The sequence below is a fragment of the Salarias fasciatus genome, chromosome 6 (genome assembly GCF_902148845.1).
Source record: "Salarias fasciatus chromosome 6, fSalaFa1.1, whole genome shotgun sequence".
In the NCBI taxonomy this organism is placed as follows: domain Eukaryota; kingdom Metazoa; phylum Chordata; class Actinopteri; order Blenniiformes; family Blenniidae; genus Salarias; species Salarias fasciatus.
The window spans coordinates 2,295,909-2,313,734 of record NC_043750.1 but is presented as its reverse complement, the minus strand read 5'-3'; the positions used below and the strand labels follow the sequence as shown (position 1 = coordinate 2,313,734).

Genomic DNA, 17,826 nt, shown 5'->3' with positions numbered 1-17,826 from the left:
GTCACCAAAAAATGTTGCTTTGGCCTAAAAATCTCTCTCTCTCTCTTTTCTGAGTTTTTTTTTTTTTTTTTTTTAATCTCTCATCCTGCAGAAACTGTTCAACCCTGTGTTTGATGTCCAGCAGGATGTAACTTGTCCTTCTCTCTCTCTGTTCTCCACACAGATTCTTACTTCACCAACAACAATGAGCTGAGGATCGTGATGGTGGGGAAGACTGGAAATGGGAAGAGCGCCACAGGAAACACTATTCTTGGCCGCCAGTGCTTTGAGTCCAAGTGCAGTGCCAAGTCCATGACGGTGGACTGCTCCAAAGGCAAAGCTACAGTGTCTGGTCAGCAGGTGGCGGTCATTGACACTCCAGGCCTGTTTGACACCAGGTCCGGCGTGGACAAAACCACCAAGGACATTACCCAGTGCATCTCTTATGCTTCTCCTGGACCACACATCTTCCTGGTGGTCATCAGGCTGGGCAGATTCACCAAGGAGGAGCAGCAGACGGTGCAATGGATCCAAGAAATCTTTGGCCAGGAAGCAGACAAATACAGCATGGTTCTCTTTACTCACGGAGACAATCTGGAAGAATCCACTATCGAGGAGTTCCTGACTGAAAGCCCAGAGCTGCAGGAACTGGTGTCCAGATGTAACAACCAGTACCACGTCTTCAACAACAAGAACAAAGATCCCTCTCAGGTCCAGGAGCTGCTGCAGAAGATCAGAAACGTGGTGCAGAAGAACGGAGGAAGCCACTACACCAACCAGATGTTCCAGGAGGCTGAGAGGGCCATCCAGGAGGAGAAGAGACGCATCCTGGAGGAGAACGAGGAGAAAATACGCAAAGAAAAAGAAGAGATGGAGAGGAAGCTGCAGGAGAAATATGATAAAGAGATGCAGAGAATCAACCAAGAACTGCAGGCTGAGAGAGAGAAGGAGAGGAAGGAGAGAGAGGAGGAGAAGAAGAGGGAGATAGAGGAGATGAGGAGGAGGGAGAAGGAGAGAGAGGAGGAGAGGAGGAGGGAGAGGGAGGAGATGAATGAAGACAGGAAGAGGGAGAAGGAGGAGAGAGAGGAGGAGAGGAGGAGGGAGAAGGAGGAGGAGAGGAGGAGGGAGAAGGAGAGAGAGGAGGAGAGGAGGAGGGACAAGGAGGAGAGAGAGGAGGAGAGGAGGAGGGAGAAGGAGAGAGAGGAGGAGAGGAGGAGGGAGAAGGAGGAGATGAATGAAGACAGGAAGAGGGAGAAGGAGGAGAGAGAGGAGGAGAGGAGGAGGGAGAAGGAGGAGGAGAGGAGGAGGGAGAAGGAGAGAGAGGAGGAGGGAGAAGGAGGAGGAGAGGAGGAGGGAGAAGGAGAGAGAGGAGGAGAGGAGGAGGAGAAGGAGGAGGAGAGGAGGAGGGAGAAGGAGAGAGAGGAGGAGAGGAGGAGGGAGAAGGAGGAGGAGAGGAGGAGGGAGAAGGAGAGAGAGGAGGAGAGGAGGAGGGAGAAGGAGGAGGAGAGGAGGAGGGAGAAGGAGAGAGAGGAGGAGAGGAGGAGGGAGAAGGAGGAGATGAATGAAGACAGGAAGAGGGAGAAGGAGGAGAGAGAGGAGGAGAGGAGGAGGGAGAAGGAGAGAGAGGAGGAGAGGAGGAGGGAGATGGAGGAGAAGGAGAAGGAGCTGGGCAGAATGAGGGAACAGTATGACAGAGAGCTGAAGGAGAAACTCAACAACATCCAAACCAGGCATGACACGCAAGCCAGAAATGACGCAGAGGGTATAAATATTTTGCGCCCTCTGGTAATAGTTGGAGACACCGTTCTCGGGGTAGCGAGCAATCTTGTTCGAGGGGTTGACAGTCTGGGAAGGGCCATTGGAAGTTGGTTTTCATAAGAAGGAGCAAGTCCTGCTTTGAGAGATTGAAGGTGGAGCTCCTGCAGGTTCCTTCAGATCATCACACTGCCCCCTGGTGTCCATAGAAGGAAGTCTGAGCAGATGTTTATCATGGAGGCAGGCTGATGTTTGTTACACCTCTCTTTCTCTCAATATTACTGTATGCTTTTCTCAAATAGCCAGAAAAAGGAATGTTCTCAGATGTCTCTGACACTTTGTTCTTTTTTTTATGAATTTATTTTAATCTTCTTCGTCTGATTTCTTTGTTTACTTTTTAGTCTAATTTACAGTTAGTGTTACAGGTGTGGCTTAGTGGTGCTGTAGCCCCATGGAATCAGCATAGCACCCCCAAGAAGTACATTTTAATAATAATCTAAAAAAAAGTGGATTATTTTGACTGTTTCTGTGTGAACAGTAATTTGTTGTCTGGTTAATCTGATTCAGCCCAGTGAGTACAGCACATCCATTAACTTTCTGCTTACTTCCTGTTAACCAGCGCTCTTGTACTGGAGTCAATGAATGTAAATTAGTGTTAAAAATGAAAACAGCTAAAATGTCTGCATGTATTCTCATCATAATAGTATACTGTCAATATCTTTGTGGTTGAGACCCACATTCTGACTCCTTCTAGTTATCTCTATCCAATCCTTACTAATATATCATCACATGTATGAAGCACAATATTATTCTTTCAGTGGAGGTTTTGGTTCTGGTAGCACGAGTCTGATTTGTGTATGAAGCCCAAACCTGCTGTGTGTTTTGCTTGTGGCTGATTCTGTGCAGACAGGACTGTTAAAGTTTGCATTTAGTGGTGCCTTTCCCAGCACCACCCTGAGTCCAACAGCTGATCTCCCAGCCACAGGGCAGAATAATCCCTGAGATTAGCTCCTGTGTGAGGCAGTTCACCCTCCACCAGGCAACACTGAAGATGTTCCTGCTCCTGAGGGTGCTGCTGCCCCGAACCACAGTGGCCCCCTGCTTTGTTGCAGATGTATGGTGGACCTCACAGGACTCCAGAACAGCCTGTGGTGGAGAGCTGCCCCTACGGTAGCTCCAGAGTCACATGATGCCAACTGTACTGTTTGTGCTTTTACGCCTTATGCTGCCTCCGCTAACACTTTACCATTCCTTGTTCCTGTTCCTCTCCAGGATTCTCTCTACACATTTCTGCATGCAGGCAGGAATAGCACTGGCTCAGAGCTGCGACATCCTTGGTTATCACTCTGACCCTTACCCTTAGCCTTAGTCTTTCCCTTACCCTTTCCCTCTCCTTTTCAGCAGCATTCGAAGGAGGTGTCTTCCCTTGGCATGGCACCATTCATAACCAGCGTGAGAGCCTCACTAGTCTTGTTACTGATGGGTTTGACCTCCTCATGGAGGAGCAGAAGGCTGTGTGTCCTGGGCCTGCTGAACAGAGGGCCCTGGACCTCCTTCTTGAAAAGAAAGGGGGAGTTTGCCCTCTAATAGGTGATCAGCACTGCTCCTGGGTTCCTGACATCTCAGATAACATAACTAATGTAGACACTCAGCTGTCTTCCCTGCTTGCTGAACTGCATGCTCAGGAAACGGGTGTCCCCTCGTCCGGATGGGACTTCTGGGATGGCTGACCGAGGGCAGCTGGCGAGCTTGCTTTTTCCTTATCTGTGTTGTCTTCATTTTCCTGCAGCATTATTCTCATGATTCATATGGCGAACATGGCTACTTTGGCTCAATATGCTTTGTTTCATTCTGTTGAACCTTCTGATTCCTCTTTCACACACATCTCCGATGATCCTGATGGTTTGATGATTTGTAGTTGAGTGATTCAGTGATCAGGTGAAATTTCCCATAAGGTTGATTAAAACGTGATTGATTTAATCAAAAGGGGGGAATGTGTGGTGGAAATTTCTATTGAGTGCATGCTTAACTATTTTGTAGTGCTCAGATTTATTTGTTATAAATAACCGTAGCTCTCACACACTCAGATGTGTGAGGAACCGCGAATGCTTTGTCTAGAATTTACTTTTCCTGATAATCTTAGCGTAGCAGCTGCGGCACTCGTGGGAGTCTTCCTGTGTCCAGCCTACGGCTGGGTGCAGTCAAGGCCCCTGGGAGTGAACGTAGCAGATAGTTATTAGAGACTTGCTGCCCTGTGAGGGCAGAACTCACTCTGTTACTCTGTTGACTGTGTGACTTCTGCTGCTGTACAGCATAATAAAAGAAACCAAAACGAACTCACCGGCTGATGCCCTTTATTAAATAAAATTGCCATAACAGTGGCTTGTTTGAGGGGGCTTCCTTATAAACCTTCCATCTTTTTTCACTTCAGCTGAATATCTTGTGTGTTATGAGGCGTAGTGCTGATCAGGGACTTGCTGTATTCATCTGAATTAAAGTTGTGTCAATAAGATGAGTCTTTTGTGATCTGTGTTCAGCTCTCAGCACATTTCCAGGAGTCTGGACGGTGAGTCTCAACCAGCTGTGCAAAAACACTGTTTCTCCTCCAAACATGTCGAAACACTGAAGCCCAGACATGATCAGAGCTGACCGGAGATCTCACACCTCACAAGGTAAAGGAACAGACTCCACTTCTTAGAGATGAAGTGTGAAAGACAGGTTCTGAAATGTTCTCTTCGATGAAAACTCTTTTTAACTTGACTCCTTGTAAACTGGGATAAGTGCAAAGACACTGACTGACATGCCAGAACGGGAATATATGATGAAATATGGACATGTTGGAAATCAACTTATGGTCAGTTTAGCTCACGATAATGATTAATAAGACACCAGATAACCTCGGGGAACCAACTGTTGAACAGAACGTGACAGCCAATTTGGTTTTCTGTCTCCTAAAACACACTTTTAACTTTTCATTTGGAATTTCGATAACTGTTGAATTCCTCAACTCAACTCAATTTTATTTGTATAGCACTTTAAAAGAATGAAATTCACCACAGAAAATAGTGAAGGCTGAAGAATTTCAGAGTTCTTGACAGAAGTGGTTGAAATTTCATTCACATTTAATCAGCAATGAATAAAACAGCAAGACGACAATTCCAAACAAATAAAACAAAATACACAGATTCTTACCAATTATGCGCACACACACACACACACACACACACACACACACACACACACAATTTATTGGACGATCTGCACCGGAAGCAGCCTCTGACCACGGGCTTTGCACGCTCAGTGAAACAAAGCGGACAGAAAAAAGATTGGAATATAACTTCATACAAGTCATCTTTAAGCGATCTTCTCTGGCTTATGACCTGTGACGGGAAGATCTAATAACTTGTCTGCAGCAGGCGGCTGAAGACTCAATCAGTGACAGAGGGCACCCCACAAGCTCGTGTTAGCTGTGGCTCCAACAACTCGACAGTGAACTTTGGCTCTGTGTGCAGTTTTTTTTTTTTTTTCTTCATCGACATGCCACCGAAAAAAACACAGCTATGGAGGAGACGGAGGAAATCAGAAAGACACTTGATTTTCTCTCGCAGGACATATCAGCAATAAAGACGAAGCAGGATAAGATTCTCAAGCTTGTGGAGGAAGTAACGGAGCTACGTACTCGCATCGAAGAGAAGGACAGGAAGATCGCGGTCCTGGAGAAAAGAGTGGAAGACCTGGAACAGTATTCAAGACTTAACGGTGTGATCGTGACGGGATTAAAGATCAAACCCCGTTCATATGCACATGCAGTGTCTGCTGGCGGCGGGGAGCAGCCCAGTGAGCTGGAGGCGAGCTCCGCAGAGCAGCAGGTGGTGGCTTTTCTCACGACCAGGGACAGACATCTGGATGTGGACTCAATCGAGGCTTGCCACCCGCTCCCCATGAAGAAGAACACCACACCAGCTGGGGTACTGAGGTTCGTCAACAGGAAAAATAAGACCGCACTGATGAGACAAGGAAAAAAGCTGAAAGGTACTAATGTTTATTTAAATGACCACCTAATCAAGAGGAACGCAGAAATCGCCAAGAAAGCCAGATTCCTAAGGAAACAAAACAAAATACAAAACACCTGGGTGATGAACTGTAAAATATTCATCAAACTTAATGGATCCCCTGAAGAGGCTAAAGTATTGGTTATCAATGACATGGAAGAACTGAACAAATATGAATGATACTGAGTCAGAATCATTGAGGTGAAGCACCTGTGTATACTCAATGACAACCAATCACAGTTCTTTGGATAGCAAGGACTTAGAAACACAGCAAGGAACTCTGGAAGTCGAGCTTATGGAACTGAAATTATCTGAGTACACTGAATATAGCTCATTAAAATTGGAAAACGAAATAGACCCTGATAACATGTTTCTCTCATCTAACCCCATTAATTGTAAATATTACACTGAGAATGATTATAATACTTCTGTTGAATCACAAGGGACATTTTCTATTATCCACTTCAATAGTAGAAGTATGTATTATCACAAATATCTTTTCAATATATTATTTTTTTATATTGCTTCTGTATAATCTTTTTTTTCTGCCCAGTGTGGGGAATTTTGTGTTAGTTATTGTGCAATATATGTTGTGTTGCTTTTCCTGTACCTCGAATAAATGTATTCATTCATTATGTTAATGTTGTGAATTACATTCATGCACTTTGCTTCTCTGTATGTTAGATTCGAATATATTCATTTTTGTCTGTCATTCAAGTTCCCATTTTATTTACTTATTTATTTACTGTCGTATAATGCATTTACATTCTAACCACTATGTTGTGATCACTCATGCATCCATTGTATTAATCACATTCTAACTCATTATGCTTTGATTCACTTATATACAATTTTATTCACATTTAATGAACATGTACTAATTCAACTGTTGACTATATTATTATTCTTCTTGTATGCATCCTATGACTGTCTCAGGATTCTAAGGCCTCTAGTACAGCAGATTGTAACTGAAAGCTCTCTGTGGATCCTGAAGCTGCTCGAGGCCGGCCAGGGTCAAAGCGAGGAGTAGTTCATACTTCCGACCCTTTTCCAGCTGACTCCCTATTTTTCTCATGAGAAAAGACCTGATTATTTCCTTCAAAGTGCGTGTGACCTTCATGAAACAATTACTGTCTGTTGGTCTTCGAGAAAAACAACCCTGTGACAGTCAGAGTGTTATCAGAATGTAACTATCAATCATGCAAACCCAGTAGTATAACTTCCCAAGCAGAGGAGAGATCGGTGCCATTTTCTGCTGGAGACTCTGACGCTGTCAGATCTCACGGACGTGGTCCAGGACTCCTGTTTATCTTTTATTGCTAGCATTCAGGTTATCTCCCTGTCTGATCAACTTTCTACTGAATTAAAGATCCTGTGCAAGAGACTTCAACGTTTCGAGCATTTTTAATCACTCTTTTCTTCAGTTTTCTGCTCAAGTCTCAACATTACTTATTTATTTAAATTTAGGTTTGTGTACCGACAGGTGTGGTTGGTCAACTAATATGTGGCCCAGAGGATGCTCCATGTCTGGAATGGGTGTATTATTGAGTTCAGAAGGTAACAATAATATGATAGTAAGATAAACATATTTGAGTGGGGAATTGGTTTGACTAAAAGAAACATCTGGTTTTGCCCATACTGTTATTTAGGTTGAAAAATGAAGATGGTAGCAAGATGTAGAACAGCATTTTACTTCACTGTTCAGCGGTGTAAAACTCCAGGGCTTGCAGTAACGTTGTAACAGGTAGTCGCCATCTTTGAACACACTTCTGCATTTTTACAGCATCAGAGTCAGCATCATTAACAGTGACACCTTGTGGCGTAAAGTATAAATGTTACTGAACACAACATCTCCTCTCTCTGTAAAAGAATACAGTATATTTGAATACAACAAATAGCAGCAACATCAGTATCAATAGCAAAGTTACTCAACCTTATCAAGTACTCTTATTCATCAAACTCTTTAAACAGAAACTATAACGAGAGCAGTGTGTCTGACTTAAAGGTGCATTAAGGAGTTTTTCAACTTTAAAAATACTTATTTTCCACCATAAATATATTACAAATAATCGATGCTGTGTACAATGTGCCCTGACATATTCATTGCTAGCACCGCTAACAGCGCTAAATTGTCACTTGAAAGTCACAGTGCCGGTCCGACACCAGAATTTTTTGGGGGAGAATTTGAGATGATGTGACGTAGCTGACCTGATTTCCTTAGGTTTCGTTTTGTCCGCCATTACTCCGCCAGATGCTTAGTGAGCAACAACTGAGCAGAATCTTCCAGAAAGTAAGAAAAGACTGGCTTCTAGCACTGCCACAGCTCCACACAGACTCCACCAGGTAAAAGAAACTTAAAGATTACTCGAGCGCTACTAAAAGAGCGAGGAAGGAGTCCCCTTCTTCCGTGCACGTACATGGATGCAACCCACAGGCACGAGTGTTTCACTAAGCTGCAGTTACGCCCAAGGCCTGCAGGGGCCGTTGTTTCGCATAAAACGTGCAAACTCCTTAAAGCACCTTTACCTTAAAGCAAGGGTAGACGATGTTGAAGAGCCTGCAAGATTTGAAAGTCACACACCTCAAGCCACCCCCCCAAGCTCCTCCTACTCCAATCAGTGCTTGACCCAACGCCAAACCCCCACGAATGTGGCCGCGCCGTGACCGTCCTCTTTTACCCAGACATGTCCACTTTTTACGTCCTGTCCGGGGCGTCCGGGCAGGTTTTATAAATTCAAGGAAATGTCCGGGGTTCACTGTTTCTCATAGCACGTGAACGTAAACTGACCAGCGCTTTGCACACAGTACTATGATACTTTGTTGCGTGACGTAATTATTGAGAGGCGTCTTGTGAGCCGATCTGCGCCGCGTGCTCACACACACACACACACACACACACACACACACACACACACACACACACACACACACAGACGGAGCGGAGCAGACGGGGCTGTTCAGACAGCGGGGCACGGCATCTGATTGGTTTCTTAAGAGCGGTCCGCGCCTTATGATTGGTCGGAGTTTCTACAGTCCTTTGGCCGCTACAGTTGTCAGAGTTTTTCTGCACCTTTTTCCGTCCACATAATGTATTGAGTTCTCCCAGGGGGCAAGGAGCATTTCACTCAGTATGACAAAAAGTGCTTTTGGACATCGTCTACCCCAGCTTCAAAGCACCTTTAAGACATACTTCTTGTCTTCACAAATCTCAAACTCGCATCAGGTCTTCAAGTCACTTTGAAACATCCTTATGCCATGCTGGCCAGTTTTTGGCTCTGGGCTGTTTCTGAGAAGAGTTTAAATGAACATTGGAATGTTCTGGTTCTGGCGCATCACAGTTTTGTTCAGCCACGGAGGGGAAGTGTGCAAGGAGAAGCATTTCATGTTTCTCCATCGCTCAGCTGGAAAGAGTTTGGACCGATGTTTCTCTTTATGGTCACAGGTGCAGTAAACCTGGGGTGTGCTTCTGGGACATGGTAAGGTTTCTTTACCCTCACACTTTATCCCGGTCGAAAAGAAGGTGGCTGTGCGCCACGTTTAGCATCCGCGTAATGCTTCATCTTGTTCTGTTGCTTCTGAACTGACAGACGAGCAGAGGCATCCACTGACGTGGCAGGTTGCAGGGGAAGAATGTCCAGCTTAGTGGAGGTTGTTGTATGTGGTGTTGCACGATATACCTGAAGCCAGTTCATTACAGTCTCTTGCCATGGTTCTGACTGTTGAATTGCAGACTGAATGCAGCTCCGGAGTGAATGGTGGAATCTTTCTTCAGCTCCTTTAGCAGCAGGGTAGTAGACTGATGTCCTGGTGTGCAAAACTCCTCTGGCTTCCAGGAATGTGGCAAAAGATCCTGATGTGACTTGTGGACCATTCATTATCTGTGATGTTGGTTTCTGGATTACCATGACGGCTGAAGACAGTGGTCAAAAAGTGAATAACATCAGCAGTGGCAGCAGTTTGTGAAAAAGCAAGTTCTGGCCACTTGGAATAATAGTCTGTCAGTGTGATTGCAAACCTTCAGGGAGGAGCGGCTGAGTCAAAGGGTCCCACAATATCAAGACCTGGTTTCTTCCATGGAAGAGGAATGGGTTGCAGGGGAGCAGGGTGAGTGCAGGCTGTCTCATCATTTAACTGATAAGGTACACATGAAGACATGCAGGACTGAACTTGTGAATCAATCTTTGGCCACCAGCAGAGGTCAGGCAGGCGTTGCTTGGTAGGAACAATTCCTTGATGACTTTCGTAAGCAAGCTGATCAGTGTATGTCTTTGTGAGGTTGGTGCAATTAGCCCTGTTCCTCTGAGGATGTAGTTATCCTTGACTGAAAGTTCAGCTCGTATTTTGTAGTATGGAGTCAGCATGTCACTTTCTGGTTTTATTGAAGAAGGCCAGCCATTTGTTAGTTGTGAGTGCAGGGCAAAAAGCTCAGGGCAGGTTAAGCAAGCATCGTGGAAGTCAGTTACTGGGAGGGCGCTCAGCGTGGTTGAAATCCACCAACACTGGTTCAGCATCCTGGGAAGAGTCAGAGTGCTCAGATAATGGCAGGCGTGACAGAAAATCAGCTGTGTAGTGCTTCTTTTTAGAATAGAATAGAATGAATGCTTTTTATTGTCATCATACATGTATGATGAAACTGAAAACAACTCCTTGGTGCGAATAGAAAGATAGCAAAGAAATAAAGAGTAGAAATTTAATAATATAAGTATATGCAAAAAGGGCAGCAAGAATACAAGGGATGTAACAATATAAAAAAAAAGTACAAATGTACAGATGTACAACAGAGCGCCCGGTAGCAGCAATTGGAAAACAATATATGTACAAGTATATTGCACAGAGAAAATATATGTATTTGTACACTGTACAGTGGAGAAGTAAACATATGTATATCTATGCAGAAGTAAGTATATTTACACTGACAGTGGACAGTTTAACAGAGTTCTGTGTTCAGTACTCTGGTTGCACTGGGGAGGAAGGACCTGGTGAATCTGCAGGTGTGGGCCGACTGTTTCAACTGTGGAGCATTTTCTTTCTGTTTCTGTTGGTGTGCAGGAGGCAAAAGCAACTGATTTCTCTGTTCCATCAGGCTGTATTTGTGCAAAAACAGCTTCAAGCCAGTTGTCACTTGCATCTGTGGAAGTTACAGGGTGAAGAGAAGGATTGGAAAGAGCAAGTGCGGGGCTATCAGTAAGACATTGCTTTACTTCTCTGAAACTTGCTTGTGCTGCAGGAGTCCATGCAAATGTGTTCTTTTCTTGAGCACACGCACACATTGGTGCTGCCACAGTTGCAAAGTTGGGCAAAAACTTGGAGTACCAAGACACAAGGCCCAGAAAGGATCTGAGGGCGACACCATCTGAGGGGGGTGGAGCTCTCAGAACAGCATCCACGTGTTTCCTGGTCAGGAAAGATTCCATCTGGAATCGTACGCAACGTGAGGTAATTGTAAAGTAACCTAGTGAAGGCTTTCTGAAGTGGCGTTTGTTCTCATTAAGCACTAGTCCTGCCTCTTTCAGTTTCAGCAGGACTGCTCTGAGTTTCATATGCTGACATGAGGTGATGTTGTATGTTCTGCCTGAAGGCCCTCCTGGGTTTGAGATCATGCAGTTGAATGATGTCCTCCGGTCTGGGATGTCAGTAATCCCAGCTGCTTCACATGGTGCAGAGGTTTGGACAGCACAGCTGTTTCACTTAGATATAAAAACGCTCCTTTACACTGAACATTCATGGTAGAAGTTGGCGTGTCGAAGGGGAACATGAGGTGACTCCACCTTCACAGCCTTCCAGGTGAACTGGGATTTATTAAAGGAAACGTGTAACCAGGCATCAGGCACCTGGTGACTGTCTGGCTCTATCTGTGTGTCGTGTATATGCATCTGTTTTTGTTCCCAACTTTATTGATTAAACATTTTATAAGAAAACCTGACATTCAACACAACAAAATATTCACAGTAGTGCAATTAAGAAAACTCTGCTGCATGTCACCAACCAGCCCTCCCCCCACCCCAACCATAAAACCATGAGGCTAAACCACCCCACACACACACACACACACAGTCTTGTATTTCTATCCTTGTGGGGACCGTCCATTGACTCCCATTCATGTCTAGCCCCTAACCCTGACCCTTACCCTAACCCTAACCCACACCACAACAAAGCCTCACCCTAAAGAAATGTTTTTGCACTTTTACTTTTTTCAGTAACAACAACATGGTCAAGAAAACACTGTTTCTCCTACTTAGGACCGGAAAAAGATCCCCACAAGCACGTCGTTCCACGTTTTGCTATCCTTGTGGGGACATTTGGCCCCGACAAGGATAGAAATACAAGAACACACACACACACACACACACACACACACACACACACACACACACACACACACACAAAGGTAGAATAAATAAATTAAATTGAATAATAATTAGAAAAAAGGGGGGGGGGGGGTTAACCTCTAATCACCCTCTAAAGCATATGAAATATTTAAGGAGTGAATATATTCCACAAAAGGATCGCAAATTACATGAAACGTGAATGAATTATGCCTTTATTTGTCCCACAAGAGGAAATTTCATTCATCATCAATAAAAAAAAAGTCTAAAGAAAGGAAGTAAAGCTGAAATCATGGCTGTGGTGTGAAGTCGACCTCATGAAGTTTTTTAGCAGAAGTGTTTCCAGGAAAGACCTTTGTTTCACATCAGTGCTGAAGGCGGGGCAGCTTCAGAGGAGCTGCAGCTTCCTGTAAACAGGACAAGCAGAGAGCAGTGCAGCTTCACTGAGACACTCCCTGGAACAAAAAATAAAAACTCAGGGATCGAGCCCCTCTGGTCAAGGGAGGGCAAGGTGTCTTGTGTTCTTCTAGTTCTCTCAGCGTAGTTCATTTTACAAAAAGAGTATTATCAGTGTGGAGTCCGAGATATCTCTCCATATCATCTTCAGATCTATCTCAATGAACACTGTGGTGGTGGTGGTGGTGGTGGTGGTGGGGGGGGGGGGGGGGGGGGGGGGGGGGGGGCTTGCATGCATGGCATAGGGAGAGGGAGAGCTGGAGCAGGCTGGGGAGGAGAGTGAGATGAGGGGGATGACTGCTCTCTGTGTAGTGGTTAGTCACCCCCCCCTCCTCCCTTCCCAGGGCTAAAGAGAGCCTCAATGGAGCTGAAGAAACTACTGACTGATGAGAGTGGCAATCTGCTCAAGTATCTGGGAGAGACGGGCCTCATCAGGAGAACGTGGAGGGATGTCAGGGACCCAGGTCATGCTGTAACACACTGACATGTGCAAGAAGAAGAGGAATTAGCGACATGCAAAAGGCTACAGTTACACAGTTTTGCCAATAAGGGCTGGTGCCACTCCCTATCAACTCATACGCCCATGTTTGTTTACAGTGCACAAGCGGAATGTGCTGAATCTCTGTCTTTCTCTCAGTTCTTGTTGTATATTTGTGTATGTATTGTTGGGGGACACATGGATGGAAATATCCCTCTAAACAACCTAAATTCAGCATGATCAGGCATGATGGATCCAGGCCCAGGTGTCCTCAGAGATGAAGAACCAAGGAGGCCCCCTTCCCCCCCGCCATGTGGCCAGCGCTGTCCCTCCAGACAAAGGGAAGATGGTGCTTGTTTCTCAGCTCCTCGCACCAGGGATCCTGACACCCTGGTGCAATACCACCGCCGTTACCAGCTTCAGAGCCGGCCCGGGCTTGTTGGGCGCCGTAGACGAGCCTGAGACGAGCCTGAGACGAGCGCCCCCAGTCAAACGTCGGTGGGGGGATGGGGGTGTTGGTGCGGTGCTCACGAGCACGGCCACTGCGCCCCCCCTGTACACTGCGCCACTGCGCCCCCCTGTACACTGCGCCCCAGGCGGCCGTCTAGTTCGCCTGTGCCTGGAGCCGGCCCTGACCAGCTTAAATTAACTTTCCACTTTGAGACTGAATGTTGGTAATTGTTTCTCTACGGAATTATTGATTAAATAACCCACACATTTATTTAATGCATAATTCACAACTTCTATCAGCTCATTTTCTGTAATCTACCCATTTCCAGTAGTTGCTCATTTGTGACATTATTGATTAACACCTTGTTAATCAATGATCTAACCCAATCCACTTTCAATCCATTTTATTTATAAAGCACAGTTTTAAAACAGACAAAAGTCTCCAAAGTGCTGCACAAAAACAACAAATTAAAGGCAAATACAAAAAGTAAAACCATAAAACGAGTAAAACATCAAATAAAAACTTGAATTAAAATAATAAATGAGATAAAAATAATTTAAAAGACACAGAGGACCACAAAACTCACGCCGTGTTAAAAGCCAAAGAATAATAGTAAGACCAGGCTTAAAACAGTCCACAGTGGGGGCCGTTCGGACGTGGGGGGGGCATAGCATTCCAGAGTTTGGGACCGACCACAGAGAAGGCTCTGCCCCCTCTGGTTTTAAGTCTCGTCTTCGGCACCACGAGCTGAGACTGGCCCTCGTCTGATGGTTAAATCACTCTGTGGTCTACTCATCCCCAAATAGCTGATTATTTGACATTATTAATGAATAAATAAGAGTATATTCTGATTAATGATAATTGATGTTGGGTTAAATTACTTGGTGCTTCACTTTAAACAGTTTATTATGCCGTAATTAATTGGTGTCATATTCAGTGCCCCGATTACCCATGAAACACCTGTGCACCTCCACCAAAACAATCATGATGGCGGCTGCAACACATGCACTGCGCAGCACTTAGAACCAATTTTCTACTAAGAGACAAATTCCACCGGATGCGAAAGCGCCGCGCCGCGTCCCAGAAGCGCCGGCGCGTGACACGGCGCTGGTGATTCGCTTCAGGTGAGGTCTATTTTGTGCACCGCCGCTTCTAAACAGCGCTGCGCTGCGCTCCCAGTGTGCGTTGACTTCAGGAACAAGACGCCGGCGCGGCGTGGCACTTTCACATCCGGTGGAATTTGGGGGTAAAACGGACGTATTTGACACTCTCCCTACTCGTAGATTTGTATGACAAAAATGGCATAAATCACTCACTGAAGAGTTGTCTTGACTACCTGCCATGATCCCATGTTTTGGACGACAGAACGACCACAATGGAGCGCTGCGTACGTCGCAGTGTGTTTGCGTCACAGCCTTGTTTTTTGGACTGGTTCTCTCCGCTCAATAGTCCCGCCTCTCATTGTCAGTTTGGAATGCTGCCCCAATGGCGCGGTGCCAGACCCAGGGCCCACCCCCCGGCCCACCATGGCCACCCCCCACAGGGCACCACACTCTCTCCTCACATACATACCTGTCCAGTCGCCCACATATACACCCACACATACACACTTATACATACTCACACATGCACACCCACACACATATACACACACCTCATTCATACCGCCCACAACCCCCTAACCCCCACCCCTCCACAGCCCCCCCGTGCCCACCCCCACTCACCCATCCCACCTCCCGCCTGCCCACCCTTCCCAACCCCTCCGAGTCCACAGCCGAGTCCGAGGCATTCAGGCGCAGTCCTCTCTTGGCATACGTCTGCCTTGTGCTAATGGCGGCTTCCAGTGTCCGTGCTCCTCAGCAGTCCACCAGCAAAACCCAATCCACACACCGTACTCTTATTTTGCTCACTTTGAGTATGACTGTCCGTAATATCTATGTGCAATAGACTTACTTTTCACCATTAATCCGACTCGTCAACATTCTTTTCTGTCCTTCTCCGGTGTGCAGTCCTGACCCCGCCCCCTCATTTTTCTCCAGTCAATCTAGCCAATAAAGAAACTGACTATGACTGACAACCATAGGAACCAATGAAAATGACAGACTCAAACAAAACGCCAGCAGATGCATTTAAACATGGAACACAAGACAGATCCAAACAACATGAACAATATGAACTTTATGAAATGATTACTCCTATACACGCATTGATGAAACACTTATAAATTACTGAAACATGTATTAATCAAACAAGATCATATCAAAATACTTAATATTACAAATCAATTCCATTTAGAGCTTTTGAACATCGCTTTTCTCCATGAAATAGCTTCTCCGAATTAACCCTTTATTCTCCCAACGGGCTACATGTGGCAGAGTTACAGCTCCACCTACAGGTCTGGCAGATGCACCACATCGTTTTCTTTGATGCTGAGTGGACGGGAAACTTCTCTTCTCTCATCTGTGCAGAAACAACCCTGTGTTTGATGTCCAGCAGGATGTAACTCGTCCTTCTTTCTCTCTGTTCTCCACACAGGTTCTTACTTCACCAACAACAACGAGCTGAGGATCGTGATGGTGGGGAAGACTGGAATCGGGAAGAGCGCCAAAGGAAACACTATTCTTGGCCGCAATTGCTTTAAATCCAAGTGCAGTGCTGAATCCATGACAGCGGACTGCTCCAAAGGCAAAGCTACAGTGTTATATCAAGAGGTGGCCGTCATTGACACTCCAGGCCTGTTTGACACCAGGTTTGGCGTGGAGAAGACCACCATGGACATTACCCAGTGCATCTCTTATGCTTCTCCTGGACCACACATCTTCCTGGTGGTCATCAGGCTGGGCAGATTCACCGAGGAGGAGCAGCAGACGGTGCAAAGGATCCAAGAAATCTTTGGCCAGGAAGCAGACAAATACAGCATGGTTCTCTTTACAGGAGGGGACCTTCTGGAAGGTTCCACTATTAAGGAGTTCCTGGCTGAAAGCAAAGGTCTGCAGGAACTGGTGGCCAGATGTAACAGCCAGTACCACGTCTTCAACAACAAGAACAAAGATCCCTCTCAGGTCCAGGAGCTGCTGCAGAAGATCAGAAACGTGGTGCAGAAGAACGGAGGAAGCCACTACACCAACCAGATGTTCCAGGAGGCTGAGAGGGCCATCGAGGAGAAGAAGAGACGCATCCTGGAGGAGAAAGAGGAGAAAATACACAAAGAAAAAGAAGAGATGGAGAGGAAGCTGCAGGAGAAGTATGAAAAAGAGATGCAGAGAATCAACCAAGAACTGCAGGCTGAGAGAGAGCAGGAGAGGAAGGAGAGAGAGGAGGAGAGGAGGAGGGAGAGTGAGGAGAATGAGAAGAAGATCAACAGAATGAAGGATCAGTATGACAGAGAGCTGAAGGAGAAACTGGACAACATCCAGAAAAAGCATGAAGACGAAGCCAGAGAGGAGTCAGAAAGCTCCTGTTGTCAAATCATGTGAGAATAAAGCCACAGATGAGGAGACAGGGAGTCGACGCTGCAGCAGGAGGCTTCGTTTATACAGACACAAATCAGCTGATTGAGAGGAAAGCTGCTGCTCTGAGTAGAACTGTGAGTCAACTCTCCTGTAATTTCAGTCGACTCAGTCTAAAAAGACAATCAGATGTTGGTTCATGAGTCAAAACAATCCGACTTTCCCACAGTGTTTCAGGGAACCTGAAGTCACAATATTCCAGAGCAGTTCTTCCTCTTGTTAAATTTAAAGTTAACCAAAACCAAAAATAAAGACAAAAATAAATTAGAATTTAAACAATGTAACTTAGTGTTGCTGTCTTGTCTGCTGATTGTTCGCTATGCTTAATGAAATGTATTGGTTTTTGATGTTTGCTGTTGATTTTCAGTGTTAGAATAATTTTTTAAATTTAGAAATAATAAGACCATCTGATAAAGGGGCAGAGCAGATATGTTCAGTTCTCTTTCGGTTCCCTTTCATTCATGCAAGTAAAAATTGTTCAGTATTGATGAAGTGATTTGTTTTTATATTTATGATGAAAGAAAAAGAAACAAACTAAATTGCAAACAAAAATGTCAGACAAAGTAAATTCAGCCTCCATTCTTGTCATATTTCAAAATAAATGTGTCCCATCAACTTCAATAAAAAACCAATACCTTCAAGTGTTTTGGTTTTTTTTCTCTTATATGTCCCAGTTGGGAGCGTCTGGCAGAACTCTGTCAGCAGGGTTTTCAACTCCCACCTCCAGGAGAGCTTCTCCAGATCCTGAGGGAGGCTGGACCATGTTCTCCACCTCCGTTGCTGAAGCAGCTGCTGGGATGTCGTCAGGTCTCTGGTGCTG

General features: G+C 45.4%; 2 protein-coding genes across 2 annotated transcripts in view; both read left to right on the top strand.

Moving 5' to 3' along the window:
• LOC115390434 (GTPase IMAP family member 9-like) overlaps positions 1-1,197 on the top strand; it is a gene marked incomplete at its 3' end in the record, with an annotated part of 29,442 nt that extends 28,245 nt beyond the window's left edge. Inside the window, exon 2 of the mRNA XM_030094308.1 lies at positions 164-1,197. Coding sequence (XP_029950168.1) covers positions 164-1,197 — 1,034 coding nt within the window. The remainder of the gene's footprint in view (positions 1-163) is intronic.
• A 4,097-nt stretch (positions 1,198-5,294) lies between these two features.
• LOC115391093 (GTPase IMAP family member 7-like) lies at positions 5,295-16,973 on the top strand. Its single transcript, XM_030095197.1, has 2 exons — positions 5,295-5,766; positions 16,033-16,973. Exons 1-2 carry the CDS (start codon positions 5,295-5,297, stop codon positions 16,971-16,973), a joined length of 1,413 nt encoding a protein of 470 aa, XP_029951057.1.
• The last annotated feature ends 853 nt before the right edge of the window (positions 16,974-17,826 follow it).